Raw genomic sequence first — 21,084 nt, 5'->3', positions numbered from 1 at the left:
TCTACATCCTTCCCACACGTTTTGTCTATTTTTTTTTTATTACGACTATTCTCCTGGGTGTGAAGTGGTACCTCTTTGTGGTCTTGATTTGCATTTCCCTAATGATGAATGATACTGAGGATCTTATGTGCTCACTGGCCATTCGTGTATATTTGGGAAAATATCTATTTGAATCGTTTGTCATTTAAAAACTTTTTTCCCTTTCTGTTGTTCAGTCTTAAGAGTTCTTTGGATACTGGTTCCTTAGCAGACAGATAAATGACTTGCCAGTATTTTCTCTTACTCTGTGGGTTGTCTTTTCATCTTCTTTTTTTTTTTTTTAATGTTTATTTATTTTCTTTTTTTAAAATTTTTTTTTTTAACGTTTATTTATTTTTTTGGGGACAGAGAGAGACAGAGCATGAACGGGGGAGGGGCAGAGAGAGAGGGAGACACAGAATCAGAAACAGGCTCCAGGCTCTGAGCCATCAGCCCAGAGCCTGACGCGGGGCTCGAACTCACGGACCGCGAGATCATGACCTGGCTGAAGTCGGACGCTGAACCGACTGCGCCACCCAGGCGCCCCTGTTCTTCATTTTAAACATGATTTGGCTGACCTGGGTCCTTTGCATTTTCATGTGAATTTTAGGATCAACTCATCAATCTTTGTTAAAAAAAAAAAAAAAGGAAGCTGGAATTTTGACAGATTACATCAAATCTGGAGACTAATATGGGAAGTACTGCCATCAGAAAAATATTAAGACTTCCAATCCATAAACACTGAAAGTCTTTCCACTTAAGTCTTCTTTAATTTCTTTCAATGATGTTTTTTATATTTGGGGTGTATATCTTGCAACTTCTTTTTGGTGAATTTATTCATATTTTTTTAATGCTATTACAAATGGATGTTTTATTAGTTTACTTTAGTACCGTTCATTGTGAGTGCATAGAAATACAACTGACTTTTATATATCATACAAATGTATCCTGAACATTTAGTAAAATTATTAACTAATAATTTTGGGGGAATTCCTTGAGGTTTTAAACATATAAGATCATGTCATCTGCAAATGGAAATAGTTTTACTTGGTCTTTACTAATGTGGATATTTTTTATTTCTTTTTATTGCCTGTCTACTTAGAACATCCATACAAGGTTGAATAGAAATAACAAGGATAGGAGCACCTGGTGGCTCAGGAGGTTAAGTGTTTGACTTCAGCTCAGGTCAAGATCTCATGGTTCTTGAGTTCGAGCCCCGCATCGGGCTCTGTGCTGACAGCTCAGAGCCTGGAGCCTGCTTCAGATTCTGTGTCTCGCTCTCTCTGCCCCTCCCCCACTTTTGCTGTCTCTCTCTCTCTCTCAAAAATAAATAATAAGCATCAAAAGATTATTTTTAAAAATAAAAAAAAAAGGGACAACAACAGACATGTTTGTCTTGTTCTGGATGTTAAGGGGAAATTTTTCAGTCTTTCACCATCAAGTATGATGTTTTATTAATTTTATGAAGTTTTATTAATTGTGTTTTATGAAGTTTTATTAATTGTGTTGACCTTTTTTAAAAAAAGTTTGGTTTCACTGATCTTCTCTATTGTTCTTCTATTCTGTTGCATTTGTTTCCACTCTAATCTTTTTAATTCCTTCTGTTCCTTACTATGGGTTCTATGCTTTTCTTTTTCTAGATCTTAATGTTACAGTTTTGTTAATGATTTGAAATGTTTCCTCTTTTTATAAACATTACAGCTATAAACTTCTAAGCACTGCTTTAATTGCATCTCCTATCATTTTGATATACTGTGTTTCATTTCACTCATCTCAAAAGTATTTTCTAACACTCCCCTATGATTTTCTCTTTGACACTCGTTATTTATGACTGTGCTGTTTAATTTCCACACATTTGTGAATTTTCCAAATTTTCCTCTAGTAGTGATTTCTAATTTCACTCCATTATGGTAAGAAAACTTACTTTGTATGATTTTAGTAGTTTTAAATTTATTAAGACTTGTCTTCTAGACTATCATATGGTTTAGCCTGGAGAACATACTAGGTGCACTTGAGAATTAGCCTACTGTTGTTAGGTGAGGATATCAGAGATTTATATTAGGTCTAGTTAAATTATTTGTTCATATCTTCTATTTCCTAGTCAATCTTGTATCTAATTATTATATCCATGACTTAAAGTTAGGTATTAAAGTCCTGAAATATTATTGCTGAACTATTTCTCTCTTTGATTCTGTCAGACTTTACTTCAAGGGTATTCTAGGGCTCCGTTGTTGGGTGCGCGTATATTTATAATAGTTATAAATATGTTGATGAATTGACCCTTTTATCATAATAAAGTGTCCTTTAATTCTATTAACAAATTTTGTCATATAATAAGTTTTGAATTAAAGTCTGGAATAATAAAGAGAATAAATAAAGTTTTGAATAATAAAGAGAAATATATTACCTGTTGGATTCTTAATTACACAGCTAGTAGCTCCATGAAGATCAGCATGTACATAAATATCCCCTTAAAGACAAATGAGAAATAATACTTTAAGTCCTGTTCCTTTTTTTTTCTTTTTAATGGTTTTAATGGGTTCAAAATCCAAAGGGGATAAGAAGGCATATAAAGTCCATTTCCCACCCCTAGGAGATCTCTCATAGTCCTCCTTATAGGAAACAGCAATGGTAATATGGCAGATTACTAAAATGGTCAGTTCCTCTCTCCCTTGTTAGCCACACCTCTTTGCTCTGTGACCCTGAAGCTTCTCCCATCAAGTGGAGTCACTTCCCAATCTCTTGAATCTGGACCTGCCCTGTGATCTGCCTTAGCCAGAATATAGCAGCTGTGACCAAGTGCCAGTTCTCAACCTAGGTCTTAACAGGCCTTATGTGCTTCCTCCCTTTCTCTCAGAAACTTGCTGAGTTACCATGTAAGCAAGTCTAGGCCAGCTTGCTGGAGGGTGAGAGATGAGTCATCTAGCAAATGTAAAGGTCCTAAGGACCATGGATATTTGACATGTATGATGAGCAGTCAAGAGGTCAGACTAAGGGAAGAATGGTAAGAAATGAAGAAGGAAAGAAGCCAGGAGGCTTGTAAGCCACAGTGAGAACTGTGAGTTGTATTCTATGTGTGTGCTACCAATGAATAAACAAATGAACAAACAAATGCAGGAGTGAGATCTTTCCTCTTTTGTTAAGGAAAAAGGAAAGTTCCTAACAAATAAAATGAGCAGCCATTGCTTGCCCCAACAGTTCGTCTGGGATTTGAAACTCAAAGAAGAGAAAAACTCATACTGCCCCAACACAAGCTGAGCTCACAGAGAACAAAGCTACAGAAGAGAGAGACCATGCCCTAAGCACCATGGAATACCATGATCCCTGCTGCTTTCTTTTCTGGTCTGGGATCTGCAGTGGATATCAGATTAGTTCTGATTATTGGTTTCTGATACCAACACTGAATGTTCAGCCACAGCGAGGTGGCTGTTATCAGCAAAGAAAAATAAATGAGAAGACTTACATACACCACAGGGCTTAAGTTCTTTTTCTAAATATGGAAAAAAAAGTTACAAACTTCCGCACTAAAAAAACAAGCCTTTAAAAATTTGATCCACACTAACTTTGGAGGACTGAAAGCTATTTTGTTATAATGTAGAAGAGAATCAAAAGTCCAACACTGCAAGATTAGCTCACCATTACTACTTTAGGAATATTCACTTAAAGTGAAGATTAAGTGTCAAAATGCATATTCAACAAACCATAAACCATCAAGATAAACTCCTTCTACCAATTAAACCTGTCATAGAAGATGAAAATCTACATCTAATATTGAAATAATTGATCCAAGTATATGACAAAATTCTTTAAAATTTTTATCTTACCTAAAAAAAATTTTTTTTAAATCTTACCTACCTGTTGTCAAGTATCTTTTCACAATCATTTCATTCTGTTGCTGATCTCTTCCACCTATAATTAAATAGTTCTCTGAGCTAACGAACCACAGAAATTTCTCAAACCTACCAAATTGAAAGAAAAAAAGTTAACATTCTTTTGCTTTATAGTCACCTGAATTCACATCCTTTTTGCAAACAAAATTCCAAGACGCTATCCTACATTGTAGGTTAAGACAACTTGATGGTTTAATTTATTAAAGCATCAAACTGAATTTTATTGAAATCTTATCATACAAATTGGCCAAGGATATTCTTATGAGTCTTAGAAGTAATTAAATTCTATGTTTGAAAATATGTTCTCTCCTTATCTCCCTCTCATATAGTCCCTTCTTAAACTCAAGGATAACATAACAATGAATTACACAAAGCAACAACATACAATGTCACATGGTCCCTAGGTTTAGTTTTCTTTCAGTGGGGCACTGGCTAACTTTTGAGGCCACAAGTAAGAAAGAAGTTTTCTCACTCTGTCCTGAATCAACTGAATACTTACATATATGGTATTCTTTATACTTTTATACTTCTAAAGGTAATTTTTGCTCTATAAAACTAACTTTTCTCAAAAGAAAAAGTAATTTGGTTTTCATGATTAATATATACCATCATGATAAAAAGTAAAGAGTATATATTTGTATAACATTTAGAAAACGACAAAATAGAGATGAACAGAAATGTTTTCTATATTACATATGACTATTTCTTTGACTTAATCTACAATTTAAAAACTTCTGATTAAAAATGATAGATTAAGGGTGCCTGGGTGGCGCAGTCGGTTAAGCATCCGACTTCAGCCAGGTCACGATCTCACGGTCCGTGGGTTCGAGCCCCGCATCGGGCTCTGGGCTGATGGCTCAGAGCCTGGAGCCTGTTTCCGATTCTGTGTCTCCCTCTCTCTCTGCCCCTCCCCCGTTCATGCTCTGTCTCTCTCTGTCCCAAAAATAAATAAAAACGTTGGAGAAAAAAAAAAAAAAAAAGATTAAGCACTGGCATTAAACTCCCTTTTAACACCCAAAATATATAATAGCACAAGTATTGTGTTCCTGTTTTCTCATCTGATTTTTTATTAATACATATACATGGTTCAGAAATGTTTTAAATCAGACAAAAAAGGTATAGTTTAAGATCCTGCATCCCCTTTCAGTTCTCATTACCAATATCAAACAGAAGTCCACTGTTACTAGCTTTCTGTATATCCCTCTCCAGAGTTTCTTTATACATATAAAAGCTTTAAAAAATGCTTATTCTAAACCTTTTCTTTTAAACACAACACACACTATTCTGCAAACTGCTTTCTTTTTTTCACTTAAAAATGTTTTCTTGGAGCACCTAGCTGGCTCAGTTGATGAAGCATGCGACTCTTAATCTCGGGGTTGTGGGTTCGAGTTCCACACCGGGTATAGACATTACTTAAAATCTTTTTTTTTTTATTTTCTTAAAATTTTTTTTTTTAACATTTATTTATTTTCAAGAGACAGAGCATGAGCCGGGGAGGGGCAGAGAGAGAGAGAGGAGACACAGAATCCGAAGCAGGCTGCAGGCTCTAAGTAAGCTGTCAGCACAGAGCCTGATGCAGGGCTTGAACCCACAAACTGTAAGATCATGACCTGAGCCGAAGTCGGATGCTCAACCGACTCAGCCACCCAGGCGCCCCAACGTTACTTAAAATCTTAAAAAAGTCATCTTCATTGTTGAATGGATGTACTATACTTATTTAACAATTCTTCTATTGATGGTAGAGAGGTTTCTAAAACAACATAAATGCATAAGTACAAAGACAATGAGAAACATAAGGATGTATTTCTAATTATTTTAGTAAAGGAACATAACAGGAAAAAAAAAAATCAGGAGGAGGCAAAAAGACAAAGAATAAAGAACAAAATAGAAAGCAAACAGTAGGGGCGCCTGGGTGGCTTAGTCGATTAAGGGTCAGACTCTTGGTTTCAGCTCAGGTCATGATCTCATGGTTCAGGAGTTTGAGCCCTGCATTGGTTACATGCTTACTGCAAGGAGCCTGCTTGGGATTCTCTCTCCCTCTCTCTCTCTGCCCCTCCCCCCACCTCTCTCTCTCTCTCTCTCTCTCTCTCTCAAAATAAATAATCTCAAAAAAAAAAAAAAAAAAGAAAAAGACAGCAAATAATAAAATGGATAGATTTAAACCCAAATATATCATAAATTGCATTAAATGTAGTCAATTCTCCAGATTAAATGTAAAGACTGTCAGACTGGAAAATGATATATACACTCCTTTAAAATATTAAAATATAAGGATATAAAAGGATTGAAATAGAATGATGGAAAAAGATTTATCATGCAAGCACTAACCAAAAGAAAGTGGATGTAGTTTTAATATCTCACAGAGAAGGGAAAAAGAAGTTAGAAGTTAAAGGAACATCTGATTACAGTTAATAAAAGGCTCAATTCTGCAGGAAGACATACAGCTTTGTATTTATACTGCCTCATATATATAAAGCAAAAAATGGCCGAAATAAAAGGAGAATGACACAAGTGCACAAGTATGTGATCTTTTATTTATTAAAAAATAATTTTTTAAATGTTTATTTTTTTTTGAGAGAGGGAGAGAGACAGCATGAGTAGGGGAGGGGCAGAGAGAGAGGGAGACACAGAATCCGAGGCAAGCTCCAGGCTCTGAGCTGTCAGCACAGAGCCCTACACGGGGCTGGAACTCATGAACCATGACATCATGACCTGAGCTGAAGTCAGACATTTAACTGACTGAGCCACCCAGGTGCCCTTATTTATTTAAAAAAAATTTTTTTTTAATTTTTTTTTTTGAGAGAGAGAGAGAGACCAAGTATGAGCGGGGGAGGGGCAGAAAGAGTGGGAGACACAGAATCTGAAGCAGGCTCCAGGCTCTGAGCTATTAGCACAGTTCAAATAGGTCGTAAACTCATGAACCGTGAGATCATGACCTGAGCCAAAGCTGGACACTTAACCAATTGAGCCACGAGGCGCCCCACAATTATGTGATTTTTAACAAAACTCTCAGTAATTAAGAAAACAATCACTTAAAAAAGAATTAGTGGGGGCGGCTGGATGGCTCAGTTAGTTAAATGTCTAACTCTTGATTTTTGGCTCTGTGCTGACATCATGCAGCCTGCTTGGGATTCTCTTTCCCTCTCTCAGCTCTCACACTCTCTCTCTCAAAATAAATAAACACTTTTTAAAAAAATTAGTAAAGATGCTAAAGATTTGAAAAACATGATTGATGGATGTGATCTAATTAATATTTAGAGGGATGCACTCAACAACTATACAACAAACACTCTTTTAAACTATATATGAAACATTTGTAAATAAAGTGGACCATAAATATGCTGGACCATGAAGCAAGTTTCGACAACATATGTCAAAGGGTTGAGATAATTCAGAATGCTATCTCTGAACATTATGCAAATTAAGCTAGAAAGCAATGACAAAAATATAACCAAAAATCTTCATAGGTTTGGAAATTAATAAACATTACTTTTAAATAAGGCATGGGTGAAGAAATCACAATGTAAATTAGAACACATTTTGACATGAAAGATAATGAAAATAGTATATAACAAAACTTTTTAGATACAGTTAAAGCCAGATTTAAAGGGAAATTTACTGCCTTAAATACTTATCAGAAAAGAAGAGAAGCTGGGAGAAAAAAAGCAATATACCAAATTTCCATCTCAAGAAATCATAAAGGGATATACAAATGAATCTCAAAGAAAAACAGAAAGAGAAAAATAATAAAACAGAGAGCACAGATATAATAGAGGAGATCAACAGTTAAAACTGGTTCTTTTTTTTAAGTTTATTTATTTCTGAGAGAGAACGCACTCGTGCGCAAGAAGAGCATAAGCAGGGGAGGGGCAGAGAGACAGGGAGAGACAGAATCCCAAGCAGGCTCCATGCTACCAGTGCAGAGCCTGACACAGAGCTGGGTCTCACAACCATGAGATCATGACCCGAGCCCAAATCAAGAGTTGGATGCTTATTAACTGACTAAGCCACCCAGGTGTCCCAAGAACTTCTGAGACATGAAAATTACAAGTCAATCCTATTCGTCAATAGAGATGTGAGAAAAAGAAAGGAAAGAGAGAGAAGAGCAACAGAATTTTTAAAAATGGAAAAACCAAGGGACAAGTGATCAGGCTCAAGAAGCTCAATCCCAGGCTGACAATGGAAAAAGCCAAGAAACAAATCAGTCTACACTGTGTAACCCATAAAAAACTTAAAAACAGCACAAGGTACTGCTAGAAATAGGTTAAGCTGGGGTTAAAAAAAGGAAAAAAGTTCCAGCTGTGAACATGGTAGTAGCTGCTCCTTCCACATCCTAACAGAAAGCCAGAAGTTAATGTTCTATAAAGTGTACGAAAAGGATCTTCAAATTAGGGGAAATGTGGCACAGTTGTAAGTAGGAGAAACATATGTAAAACAGCAATTTAGTAAATGTATGAATTACTGGGTACTAAGCCTCTGCAACCTATTATTCCCATTGGGCTTCCAAAATGCTGACAACCAGCTCTTCACTTTCCAAGCAGGGGAAAAACAAAAAACAAAAAACACCTTTCCTGAAAAATGAGACCAGCTGAGAAGGAAAAAAGCTAAACACAGTGAGAATTCCACACAAAATAGCCCCCATACATCATTTTATAAGCCTAACCTCCCACAGAGAACTTCCAATCGGCATTTTCATGCTCTACTATAAAATGTGAACAGACAATACGAACAGACAATTAAGGATCACAAGACAGTAATAAACGTCCTTAACAAAAGCTGAAGACAAACCCAACAAATAAAAGAATATTAAAAAAAACAAACAAAAAACCAAGGGGTGCCTGGTGGCTCAGTTGGTTTAGCGTCCGACTTCAGGTGAGGTCATGATCTCGCGGTTCATGGGTTCGAGCCCTGCATCAGGCTCTGTGCTGACAGCTCAGAGCCTGCAGCCTGCTTCAGATTCTGTGCCTCCCTCTCTCTCTCTGCCCCTCCCCTGCTTGCACTCTTTCACTCTCTCTCTCAAAAATAAATAAACATAAAAAACAAACCAAAAACCAGCAAGAAAAGAATACTTTTAAATAAAAATACATCAAAACTACTCTGATTATAAAGAACTTGAGCAAAAGTTTTTAAAAAGTAACAAAAAAACAAAAACACTTAAAAATTCAGTGGAAGGACTGAAAGATAAAGGAAATCTCTCAGAATATAGAACAAAAGGATTAAAAGTTGAAAAACAGAAAATGCAAAAAAATTGGAGGACCATATCCAAGGAGTCCCATATTAAAAATTTTTTTTTATGTTTATTTATTTTTGAGAGAGAGACAGTGAGAGCCAAGTGGAGTTGGGGTAGAGAGAGAGGGAGACAGAATCTGAAGCAGGCTCCAGGCTCTGAGCTATCAGCACAGAGCCCGGCGAAGGGCTCGAACTCACAAACCGCGAGATCACACTGTGAGCCAAATTTGGATGCTTAATTCGACTGAGCCACCCAGGCGCCCCCAAGGAGTTCCATATTTAATAAATAAGACTTCCAGAAGAAAACAAACCAAAAAAAAAAATCCGTAAGAAATATTTCAAGAAAATTTATCAGAACTGAAAAATTCCAAATTAAGAGACTCAGAGTATTCAGCCTAATAGATTAAAACATCCTCGCCAACCTACATCATTGTGAAAATTTGGAAAACTGAGAGGAAAAAAATTAAGATCTACAAGTTTACAGAAAGGCAAAAACAAATTTTCAATAAAATATAAACTATCAAAATGACATCAGACTTCTGAAGATCAAATTTGAAAGCTAATGCAATGAACAATGACTTTAAACCTTTCAAATCAGAATTCTATCAGCCGCACAATTAAATAAAACAATTTTTTTTTACATATCAAAAACTTCAAAAGCTTTACATCCTATACACGCCTTCTTATGTAGCTTCTAGAGTACACATTCCATCAACTAAGAAAAGAAGTAGGAGATTCAGGACAGAGAATCCAACACAGAGAAAGGTAAAGAGAACTTCCAGAATAAAATAAAATGAAATCTTAAGATCTTTAGGGTAACCAATTTAGAACAAAGTAGGTCAAAATCTCAGGAGAGACTTCTGCAAGATACGGATAGAATTCCAATGTGTCTGAACACACCTGGAAGAGGAAGGTAAATGAAACAAGACAATTACCACCTTCACGAAGACAAAAAGCTGAGCAGGGAAGGAAAAGAAACAGTGTTTTATGACTCAGCTGTGACTACAATAAAATATTACTGTATATTAATGCTGGATATCTACCTTGACAAAATTATGTCCCTTTACTGGGAGGCTGGCTGGTGTATATCTGTGTAATGGAGCACCAAATGGAAAGAATAAAATCTTCATCTTCCATAGTGGGAAGTCATTGACAGAGTATAAAACAGAAATACCAAGAAGCAGCAATATAAGCACATTACTAAGAGGAAAGGAGGTAAATACCAAAACAATTAGCTAAAAGAGCTAAAAATAGTTTCCTTAAGAGAAGAGGCAACAGGACTAGGGGTAAAATACTGCAAGTCTACTGGTTTTTGCAACAAGCTTTGTAGAACTGTTTGATTTTTCTAAACAATGTACATGTATAATTTTAATTAAAAAACAAAAAAACTATATTTTTAAAAGGTAGAACACTCACCAGTATACTTTTCTTGCTTTCTGAATAGAGGTAACTGTTTGGACTTCTTTTAACGTTTGCTTTGTTTTTTTTTCTGCTGATTTAAATGCCTATTTATAAGAAAAAAGTTTTTAAATAATTTGTTGACAATGTATTTAAATAACACTAAGTAAATAAGACAAGAAATTATTTTTAAGCGTCACAAAATGGCAACTATTTACATACATACACCATATACACACAAAATAAAGATTTGTGCCTTAAATATTAAAATAATTTAAGTCAAAGGTTAACGTATACAAATATTTGCTCAAGACCTACAAATTTTAAAAAGTTTCATTTGTTAACAGATACTGAGTATCTATCATACGATAGATTCTGGGCTAGATGCTGGGACATAATAGTGAATAAGAGGAAGTTCTCACTCTCACCCTACTAGAGGGTCGAGGAGAAGACATGAATATCAAACACATAATCATTCAAATAAACATGTTAAGTGCTTCTAAGGATGCTATGAGAATATAACAAGAGAACCTAACTTATAAATGCTTATGGTCAAAGAAGGTATTTCTAAGGAAATGGCATTTAGGCTGAAGTCGGAAGGGTAAATGGAATTATCAGGGCAAAGAATAGGAAGAGCACTATAAGCAAAAAGAAAAGGCCAACTTCACCAAGAAAGTAGTGATTACACAGTAAAATGTCAAGAAATGAGGTTGGAGAGAGAGATAGAAGACAAGTCATGAGGGCTACTCATTTAACAGATACATATATTTTTAATGTTTATTTATTTTTGAGAGAGAGCGTGCGTGAGCAAGTGAAGGAGGGGTTGGGGGGGGAGGTGGTGGTGGACAGAGGATCTAAAGCAGGCTCTGTGCTGACAGCAGAGAGCCCCATGCCAGGCTCAAACTCACCAACTATGAGATCATGAACTGACACGAAGTTGGACCAAAGTCGGATGATTAATCAACTGAGACTCTCAGGCACCCCTCATTTAACAGATATTAATGTTACTATGTTCAAGGTAATATTCTAGGGGCTGGGACAAAGCAATGAACAAAACAAAGATCTTACTTTCATACAATCTACATTCTAGAGGAAAGACAGATCAACATATGTTGGGAGGGGTGTTTTTTAAGAAGAAAAATAAAGCAGAATAAGAGGGAGTGGTTGAGGGTACTACTATTCTTTTTTAATGTTTATTTGAGAGAGAGAGAGAGAGAGAGAGAGAGAGAGAGAGGATACCAGCAGGGGAGGGGCAGAGAGAGGGAGAGAGAGAATCCCAAGCAGGTTCCATGCTGCCAGTGCAGAGCCTGATGCAGGGCTCAAACTCATGAACCATGAAATCATGACCTAAGTGGAATCAAGAGTTGGCCCCTTAACCAACTAAGCTTACTAAGTAGTACTACTTTTAGTAAATATGGTCAAAAAGGCCTGTCTGGGGCATCTGGGTGGCTCAGTTGGCTAAGTGTCTGACTTTGGCGCAAGTCACGATCCTGCGGCTCGTGAGTCCAAGCCCCACATTGGGCTCTCTGCTATCAGCTCTGAACCGGCTTTGGTTCCTGTCTCCTACTCTCTCTGCCCCTCCTCAGCTCGTACTTTCTCTGTCTCAAAAATAAATAATAACATCAAAAAAAGGGGCACCTGGGTGGCTCAGTCGGTTAAGTGTCTGACTTCAGCTCAGGTCATGCTCTCACCATTTGTGCATTCGAGCCTGCATCAGGCTCTGTGCTGATAGCTCAGAGCCTGGAGCCTGCTTTAGATTCTGTGTCTCCCTCTCCCTCTGCCCCTCTCCCACTCAAGCTCGCTCTCTCTCTCTCTCTCTCTCAAAAATAAATAAACATTAAAAAAAATTTTTTTAAACATCAAAAAAAAATTTTTTTAAAGAAAGGCCTCTCTGATAAAGTCTCATTTTAGTAGACATGCCAATGAATGGAAGGATCAAACCATGGAAACTTTAAGGGAAAAACATTCTCTGTAGAAAGAGCAACAAACACAAATGCCCCGAGAAGGCAGCATGCATCACTGTTACAGGAACACCTAAGATCCCAGTGTCGCTGAAAAGAGCGTAGCAAGAGGAATGCAGGTGATTAAATTGGAGGGGAGTGGATCAGGTAGGACCTTACAGGGCAGGAGAAGGGCTTTGATGTGTCTTGATAAGATGGGAAGCAAATGGATTTTGAACAAAGAGAAATAACTTCATTTTTTATTTAAAAGGATCACTATGGCTACTGTTTGAAGAACAGACTGTAGGGGGGGAAGGGTAGAAGGCAGAGACCCAAGAAGAGGCTACTGTTACAGTCTATGTGAACAGAAATGATGGGGGCCGGGATTATTGAGAAGTGGTCAGATTCTGGTTATACTCTACAAAAGACCTACAAGGATTTGCTGATGGACTGGATATAATTTATGAGAGAAAAGCCTAGGATGACTCCAATACTTTTAACTCAAGCAAAGGGAAAAAGGAAGGTGCTATTTATAGCATGGGGAAGACTGGGGAAGGAGCAGGTTTGGGGAAGAAAATAAACACTGGAAATACATATAATTACAGCAAAATTAAGTTTGAAAGTTATTTCTGAATTAGAAAACCTCATTTAAACGAAATAATTAAAGCCACTCATTTAAAGCAGAGAAAAAACAATTCACATTCACTCTAAGAAATAGTAAGTACCTTCTCAGCAGCTTCAACGGTCTTTTGTGTTTTCTTAGCAGCATACCTCTTGTGATCATAGTATCTAGAAAAATGCATTTCTCTTAATTTTAAGTAAAATTAAGCTATTAAAATTTTAAGTAAAATTAAGCTATTCTTTAGCTTTCTATTTATGTTACTTCTAATTTTACACATTCAAATCATATGGAACAAATTTTGTGCATTATGCAACTTTGTTTTGTATGTTTTGAAAACAAAGTTGTATAATGCACAAAGTAAGATGTTAAAAAGTGTTTTCACCCCAAAGCACATACATATGTAATATATATACATATATTATCCTTATTATCCTGATTTATTGCAGATATTTTACTTACAATTCATACTTAACACTTACTTTTTGGCATTGGCATATGCTGACAAGCTGAGATCAACATCAACAAGTAATGGCCTATTTTTTTGAGGCTTCTGCAGCTGTTTATTCTTTTGCTTTTTCTTTTTTCCTTTTGGTGCTTCGGTTTCATTTTTTTCAACAGTGATGTCAGCATCAACATCGTCATCTTCCTCCTCTGATAACAAGTATGGATTTCTATTAAAAATATTCAATAGTATTTCACTAATGTCAATGACATCACTTTTTTATTTTCAATTTTTTTCCTCAATGAAATTATAAAGTTATTTGCAGTATTTAAATAGTTGCATTATTTTAATGTAAATAATGTTTTTTCTGTATCTTCAAGGATAAACTTCCAAATACAAGAGAAAAAATTTTAAATGAATACAGTGAACAATTAAACAGCAAAATAAAAACAAGCATTAACTGCTTAACTAAGAATCAAACTCACCTTAGTAGCATTGTAACATGGTTTGTTTGTAGTTTTAATTCTTTAATTGCACTTGCAACAGGGTCTCCTTGAGCTTGGGCTTCTTTCACAATTAACCCAATTTCTGTCCAATCTATCTGGTTGGCTAAAGCACTTCGAACAACCTGAATAGCTCTGTCAACTATCTGTAGGTTCATTTCTATGAGCTCTCCTTTAAGTTTGTCTATTTCCTTAAGAAACAAAAACAGTTACTGTAATACCATGTTAAAGTTATGTTTTTAGTTTTTATTTTAATTCCACTTAGTTAACATACAATGTTTTATTTAAAGTTACCATTTTTGAAATCTGGGAAAAAGCTAAACAGAATACCTGAGCCTGTTGAAGAGCTTCTAATCTGTTTTCATGATCCTTCCGGACGTTATCTAATTTCTTCAATGCTTGTTTTTCCTTTTGTGGGCAAAACATATTTTTTAAAAATTAGTTTTCTTCTGCCTTCTGCACCTTTCCTCTCTGACATCCTGAAACTCTCCCTCCTCCACTTCAACCCCACAATGCTGTCTGACGTTCCTGCAGTCCAACACCCAGGTCTACCCTACCCCAAAGTGTTTCAAGCTCCCAAATTACCTCTCCCCACTACCTACTTCCCATTCCCTATATAGGAGTGTATTCTGACTACAAGACATTTTCTTTTTATCACATAACTGTAAAGTTTTAGGGAAATGCATTCTTAAAGAACACAAATTACCAAAAGAGCTTCTTTTTAAGTTATTGCTGCTTTTAATTTTCTCAGTATTATTTCTAGAGAATACTCTTTTTCTTAAATTAATGCCACAAAGTCTCACAGTAGTCAATTTACCTTCTATATAGCATTTTAGCATTTATCATTTGCATTTCAAGGTTATTGATTTGAGGCAAATTTTCTAACACTAGTAACAGAATCATCAGTTAATGAAGGTTTGAATCATGGGATGTAGTATTTAAAAGATTTGAATCATAAGAATGGTGACTATTAAAAGAACACACAGTGATTACTAAAATAATTCATGAATATTCTGATGCACATAAAAACATGCAATCCAATGTTACTGCTAAATATGTTTACTAGCTAAAGTGCTGCCACCGTGTGGCAGGCACACTATTTAATTCACTCAATCCACCAGCTTTGAAATTGTGCTGTTAATTTTTTAAACAGAGGGGAGGGCACAGAGATTCATATAATTCCAAACTTTTGCACACGTACTTCAAGAATTTATTAATATTTTTGAAAAATTAAATCCTCTTCAAATCAAGAGTGACTGTGGCTAATTTCTAAAACAACTCTGTGGCAATGCTCCAAAATCATGGTCAAATGTACCGAGAAACAGAGCATATTAAAACTTCCTGTGAAGTTTGAAAGCCCACTTAGAATAAAACCCAGTTTAATGAAAAATACACTTATTTGTATAGAAAGAACGTTTCCCTTTCTTTTGGCCTACTTAAAAATCTCCTTGGAACAATGTTCCCTTAACAGCAAAGGTTGAAAAGCTTTGGGTTGCTGTAATAACCCATATTATACTAGGGAATAAATAACAGGACTCACCTTCCCATTGTATTTTCCATTTTAGAGAATATCTTACGTACAGATGGAACAAACGAGGGAATGCTTTTCAACAATGAGATCTCCCCTGGACCATTATCAGTGAGCCAAGGGATCAGGGCATTCCCATACTACCGCTGAAACGTCACCAATTCCTATATGAAAGCATCGTCTACACAGCAAATCACACCAAGCCTAGTTAGTTTAATGTTTTTAACAATACCATACCTGTTGTAAAGCTTTTAAGTCTATTTTCTGACCTTCTATCTTGGAATAAAATTCATCCACGGCCTTATTTAAAAAACAGAAAAAGACAGTAACTGGTTAAAAAAAACAAAAAACAGGGTTTCTACTTCAACTTAGATACACAGAATTTTAGAGTCCATTTTGTTTCATAACACTACCCAAAGAACTTGAACAGATTCCCAGGAAATGTATTATATAGTTCAAAGGGCCAAAAATCAAATTAAGTTCAAACCTTTGGTCCTTCATCTTGAAATAAAGTGACAATAAAAATTTCCAACAGTTTTTATTTGTGACTGCAATGATCTTTAATGCTCAGATACAGTGATTGTAAACCAAAAATATTTTTAATTTATCAATCAAATCAAGTTGGTATTAATTTAATAACTCATATCATACTAACTGGTCAAAAAAACAGAATTGGAGAACCCACCTTGTCAAATGATTCAAATTCTATATATGGACATTGTGAATGTTGAGAAAACAAGAAAGGATGAAATTCCTCATACCTGCAAAACATATTTATTATATCATTCAAGAACATTAATAAATATCCAAAGTAAACTGACTCATGCCTATATGCTTACGTGAGTATGTCTTCAGTTGGTTTATCTACTTCCAAGCTTGGTTTTATTTCTCTTTTCTGAATGATGTACCCCTACAAAAATCCAATATTAAAATTCATTTCTCTTCATAGTTAGATGTATCTTCCATGACTGATCCCGATTTTATTAAACTTACAAAATTATTCTAGTTTTAAATAATCTGCTGCATTTGTCTATTGATTGTATCAATTCTCAAAATGATGTTTCTAGGCTCAATAAGTATTATTAAATAATACTTTTTTTCATATGGACAAGAAAAATAAGGAATAAAGAAAATTAAAACTAGTGATTTGATAAAATGATGGGATTATCCGTGTACATTTTGCTTTTTTCTTCCTAATTTTAGATATTCTGCAACTTTAAAAAGTCAATAGCACTTTACTTTCAGGAGAAAAAGTCTTAGGTTTACTTTGTTGGTAAGAAATTTTAATTCATTTTAAAAACTGGGCAGGTGTATCTGCACTGAATTTAGCTGGAATTAATCAGAACTTCCTCTGAACTTCTAGTATAAAGTTATACTTTGAATAGGGAACAAAAACAAGATATGAGATGATTCAGAGGATGTTTACCTATTAGAGTGATGTAAATTGCTAATTTTTTAATTAAGTGCTAGCAATTAAAAAGTATTTCTCTAAATAAAATCAACCTAAGAGGAATTATTTTCAAATTCCTCAACTTTCCTGGTATGCCAATTGTGACCTGACCTAGTACTTTCTATAAAAAGAAGAGAAGAAGGGCGCCTGGGAGGCTCAGTCAGCTAAGCATGTCACTCTTGATTTCAGCTCAGGTCATGACCTCAGGGTTCATGAGATCAAGCCCCATGTCAGGCTCTGTGCTGACAGGGCAGAAGTCTGCTTGGGATTCTCTTTCCTCCTCTCTCTCTCTCTCTGACCCTCCCCTTGTTTGCATGCTCTTGCATGTGCATTCTCTCCCTCTCTCAAAATAAATTAAAAAAAAAAAAAAGGAAAAGAAAAATTATAACCCAACAGCAATTAGAAAAAAAAAAACCAAAAAACCCTAGAATAAGCATATTACAGATGTTGAATTTCCAAATTAACAAAAAGCTTACATGTAGTGATACCTAATTAACTGTGAATTCTGAAAATCTAAGGAAATAAAACCACAATATACAATAGTACAATATACAATAATAATATGTAGTACTACCTTTCCACTGAAGTTGGATGTTGTTTTCATATAGTCTTCTGCTTTCTGCAGACAAACAAGTACTTTTTCAAGGTCTAACAGAACAAAATGGAAAAAAGGAATGCCAATCAAGTGTCAATTAACTATTACAAAACCATACTGAAAACAGAAAAGTGCTTAGGAAATAATAAAAGTGTTCAAGAAAATTAAATATAGTTACTTCGTGTTTATAATCAGTATATGTAAATAAGAATATGTTTTGGCCAGGTTGTGATCCCAATAGTTTTTTACTGAATCCATCTTTACCTTCATGATGTTAAAGATACTTTGTTTATATACTAAATTCCCATATATACGTGGGCCTGTTTCTGAATTTTTCATTTTGTACTTTTTCAAAAACTATTAGGTTCTTAATATACCTTTATCTGTAAAAGGGTTATTCTCCATCACTACTATTATTTTCCAGAGTTTTCCTGAACATTTTCACATGCTTTTATTCCACAGTATTTATTTAAAAAACCAGAACACTGCAATTGCAAAAACAATACCACCTGTTGGCATTTTGATCAGGATTGCACTGAATTAGTATGTCAAACACAAAATCACTCACTAAAACATTAATTTGTATTTTTAAACATAAAAACATTTACAGCATAAAAATTAATATCCCCAAATCTTAACTGATATATAATCCCAAAATATAAACACGAAGAATATATTTTTGTAATTTTACATGAGAATCTGCAAATAAATTTGTCAAAAGCCAAGTCTTCCTTTTCCCTTATATTTCCTCTAATTTTTTACTGTCCTAATCTGGCAATTTAGTTAGATTCCCTTAAGTAGTTACAAAAGCCTAATTCATCACATAGACACACTACAGTTCTTATAGAATTAAAATGCATGAATAAAGCTATTACTAAAAGCACTCCAACTTCCTAGTCAGAAGGTGAATAACTCAAGTACATCAAGTGTTATACCAGATCCTACCTCAAGTATGGTAACCACTTCAATTATTCAGGGAAGGAGAATATTGTAAAGTTGAAAAGTACTAAGGTAGGTCAAGAGACTGAACTGTGAGTTACCAGGGATAAAGTGCCACATTAGAGCAGGAAGCCAGAAATACCATATGGATAGAACATTCATAGACCTGGGGCGCCTGGGTGGCTCAGTTGGTTAAGCGTCTGACTCAAGTCATGATCTCACAGTTCATGGATCAAGCCCCATGTCCCTCTCTGCCCCTCCCCTGCTCGCATTATTTCTCTCTCAAAATAAACAAACAAACAAACAAACAAACATAAAAAAAGTTAATAGATCAAATATTTTATAGTTTTTACAGATTTACTACCTGCTCGCTTTTATTACTTTCCCAGAAAGAATTTTCATAGTTTTTTAAAAAGGAAATACATGAAAATGGGCAAAAATTGTAGCATGCAGGCATACCTTTACTTTCAAATTTTTCATCCACTTTGACATTGCCAGAGAATCCATTTTCTATAAGACAGTGTTCAATGAGAGCTGGTCCATAGGCTATAAAAGCAGAAGATATTATTTTTAGTATTCCCCTATATAATATTCAAAATATAATATGAAATTTACATCCCAATATAAATATCTACTCAGAAGTCAATGAAAATAACAATTTACTTATTTTGCTTTTTATGATTTTTTTTACTTTACTTATTTTGAAATGTAATTAGAAATGATAATTCAAGTACTTACAAAAATTTGAGACTACAACTGCAGAAGTCAGTGCATAAATTTTATAAGAATTTAATGGAATTGAGCCACATATAAAGGATTTCAAATCAGGAATGAAAGACTGCTTTAGTATCCAAAAACTGGTTAATACAATACCCCATATTAATAAATTAATTTTAAAAATCCAAACTTAACAATTTTATGTATGCTATACTAACAGTTGGAAAGCTGTAAAGGTAACTTATTAATGCATTCTAATTTCAGAAGAGAGGACAAGTGACTCCCTAATGCCCAGTAACTGAGGATACCTGCCTGCCCAAGTCCTCTCCAGACTCATCAGTATAGGGATGAGTAATGATTTTTCAAGTATAAGTTTATTGGATTATCTTTATCCTGATTGAAAGTACCTGACAGATTCTGGGGTACCCTGAGACACACCAATTAAAAACAAAAACAAAAACAAAAACTCAAGTGATTATTAAATCAAAGATTCACAATGAAAAGAAAAAAAACACAATTTCTCAGAATAGTACACTAGCACTAAAATGCTAGATAACATACTATCAGTTTATTTAGCTGTATTGCTTTTAAATAAAAGCTAACACATAAAGGTCAAACTTCATGTGGTATAACAAATTCCTCTTTCCTTAAAAATAAATTCTTATTTATTCAAAAGATAATTTTAAGTTCCCTTCTACATTATCAAGTTGTTGTAATACTCTCGAGTTATAAAAGATTTAAATATATTCCTGAAAAGTACATTTTCTTGCAAACATTTCATTGCTCTATTTAGGCTTACTCACGAAGTAATGGATTAAGAACTCTCTTCAGTAGTTCACCTTTAGGTGCACTGGCTATTATTTCAGTCAGTCTGTGAAAACAAAATTGACACGCCTCTCATTATCTTTTATTTAATAAAACTTACAGCAATATTCATATTTACAATACTTTCATTTCCATCAAATTGCCTAATCATCACAATACTCTAACATACAAGAAGAATTAGTTCACTTTGTAGGTAAGAAAATGGGTCATAAAAGTAATTTACCCAAGGGTAGTAGGTTCCTGAGCAGCAGAGTAGGACCTGAAACCAAGTCTTCTAAGAAAAATCAATACTTTTCAACTTAGTCATATTGTTTATTGAAAATGTGCCCATATGTGTTAAGAAAGAGATGTTCCTATATAACAGGTAAATGTTTGTAGAGCTTGGTGATAGATCTTAATACCTGGAATGGCTTTACCTAATTATGCATTTAGTAAGAGCTCTTAAGGATACTGTTTGGCCACTCTGATCCCTAGATCAGCAGCACAAACATCACCTGAGAACTTGTAAGAACTGAAAATTCCTGGGCTCTACACCAGACCCACTGAATCAGAAACTGGAAGCAGGGGCAGGATATGTTTTATCAAGCCCTCCAGGTGAATGTGACGCATGCTAAACTTTGAGAACCTCTGCTACAGCTATTAGCGAAACCTTCCAGCCAGAAGAGTACCTAAAATCAGCACCTTATCCTACGGTACTCCCTTTTTCTTAGCTAAACCATTTCCATTTGTACTCTGTGCAAGATAGCCATCTGTCTTCCCACAGAATAGCTAGTAAGTTCCCTCACTTTACCAAGAAATCATCAACACCTGAAGTAACACCAGACTTAGATTAAAAAGACACACAGCTGCTACTTGCAAATGAGGTTTAATTGCTTACATGCACATTTAAATAGTTCAAGCAGTCCAAATTTAGTTATTTTATGCAAATGAACAAAATATTTTGTGACAGTTCTTTAATATTCTGACATATGATCTATTTTACCTTTTA

The 21,084-nt window shown here is 34.9% G+C and overlaps 1 protein-coding gene across 3 annotated transcripts in view; it reads right to left on the bottom strand.

Annotated features, from left to right (window-relative positions):
• Positions 1-21,084, bottom strand: part of NEMF (nuclear export mediator factor) — a 54,625-nt gene that overhangs the window by 22,214 nt on the left and 11,327 nt on the right. For all 3 annotated transcript variants that reach the window (XM_086709813.1, XM_086709812.1, XM_025918630.2), the window contains 13 exons: positions 20,075-20,142; positions 19,014-19,100; positions 17,595-17,668; positions 16,410-16,480; positions 16,256-16,331; positions 15,808-15,870; positions 14,373-14,450; positions 14,025-14,233; positions 13,577-13,768; positions 13,201-13,264; positions 10,554-10,642; positions 3,874-3,977; positions 2,426-2,488 (listed from right to left, as the gene is read on the bottom strand). In XM_086709813.1, coding sequence (XP_086565939.1) covers positions 2,426-2,488; positions 3,874-3,977; positions 10,554-10,642; positions 13,201-13,264; positions 13,577-13,768; positions 14,025-14,233; positions 14,373-14,450; positions 15,808-15,870; positions 16,256-16,331; positions 16,410-16,480; positions 17,595-17,668; positions 19,014-19,100; positions 20,075-20,142 — 1,238 coding nt within the window. The remainder of the gene's footprint in view (positions 1-2,425; positions 2,489-3,873; positions 3,978-10,553; positions 10,643-13,200; positions 13,265-13,576; positions 13,769-14,024; positions 14,234-14,372; positions 14,451-15,807; positions 15,871-16,255; positions 16,332-16,409; positions 16,481-17,594; positions 17,669-19,013; positions 19,101-20,074; positions 20,143-21,084) is intronic.

The sequence above is a fragment of the Puma concolor genome, chromosome B3, assembly GCF_028749965.1.
Source record: "Puma concolor isolate L17-30 chromosome B3, mPumCon1.1.hap2, whole genome shotgun sequence".
NCBI lineage: Eukaryota > Metazoa > Chordata > Mammalia > Carnivora > Felidae > Puma > Puma concolor.
The sequence above is the reverse complement of the archived record's forward strand: the minus strand, read 5'-3'. Positions and strand labels throughout refer to the sequence as shown.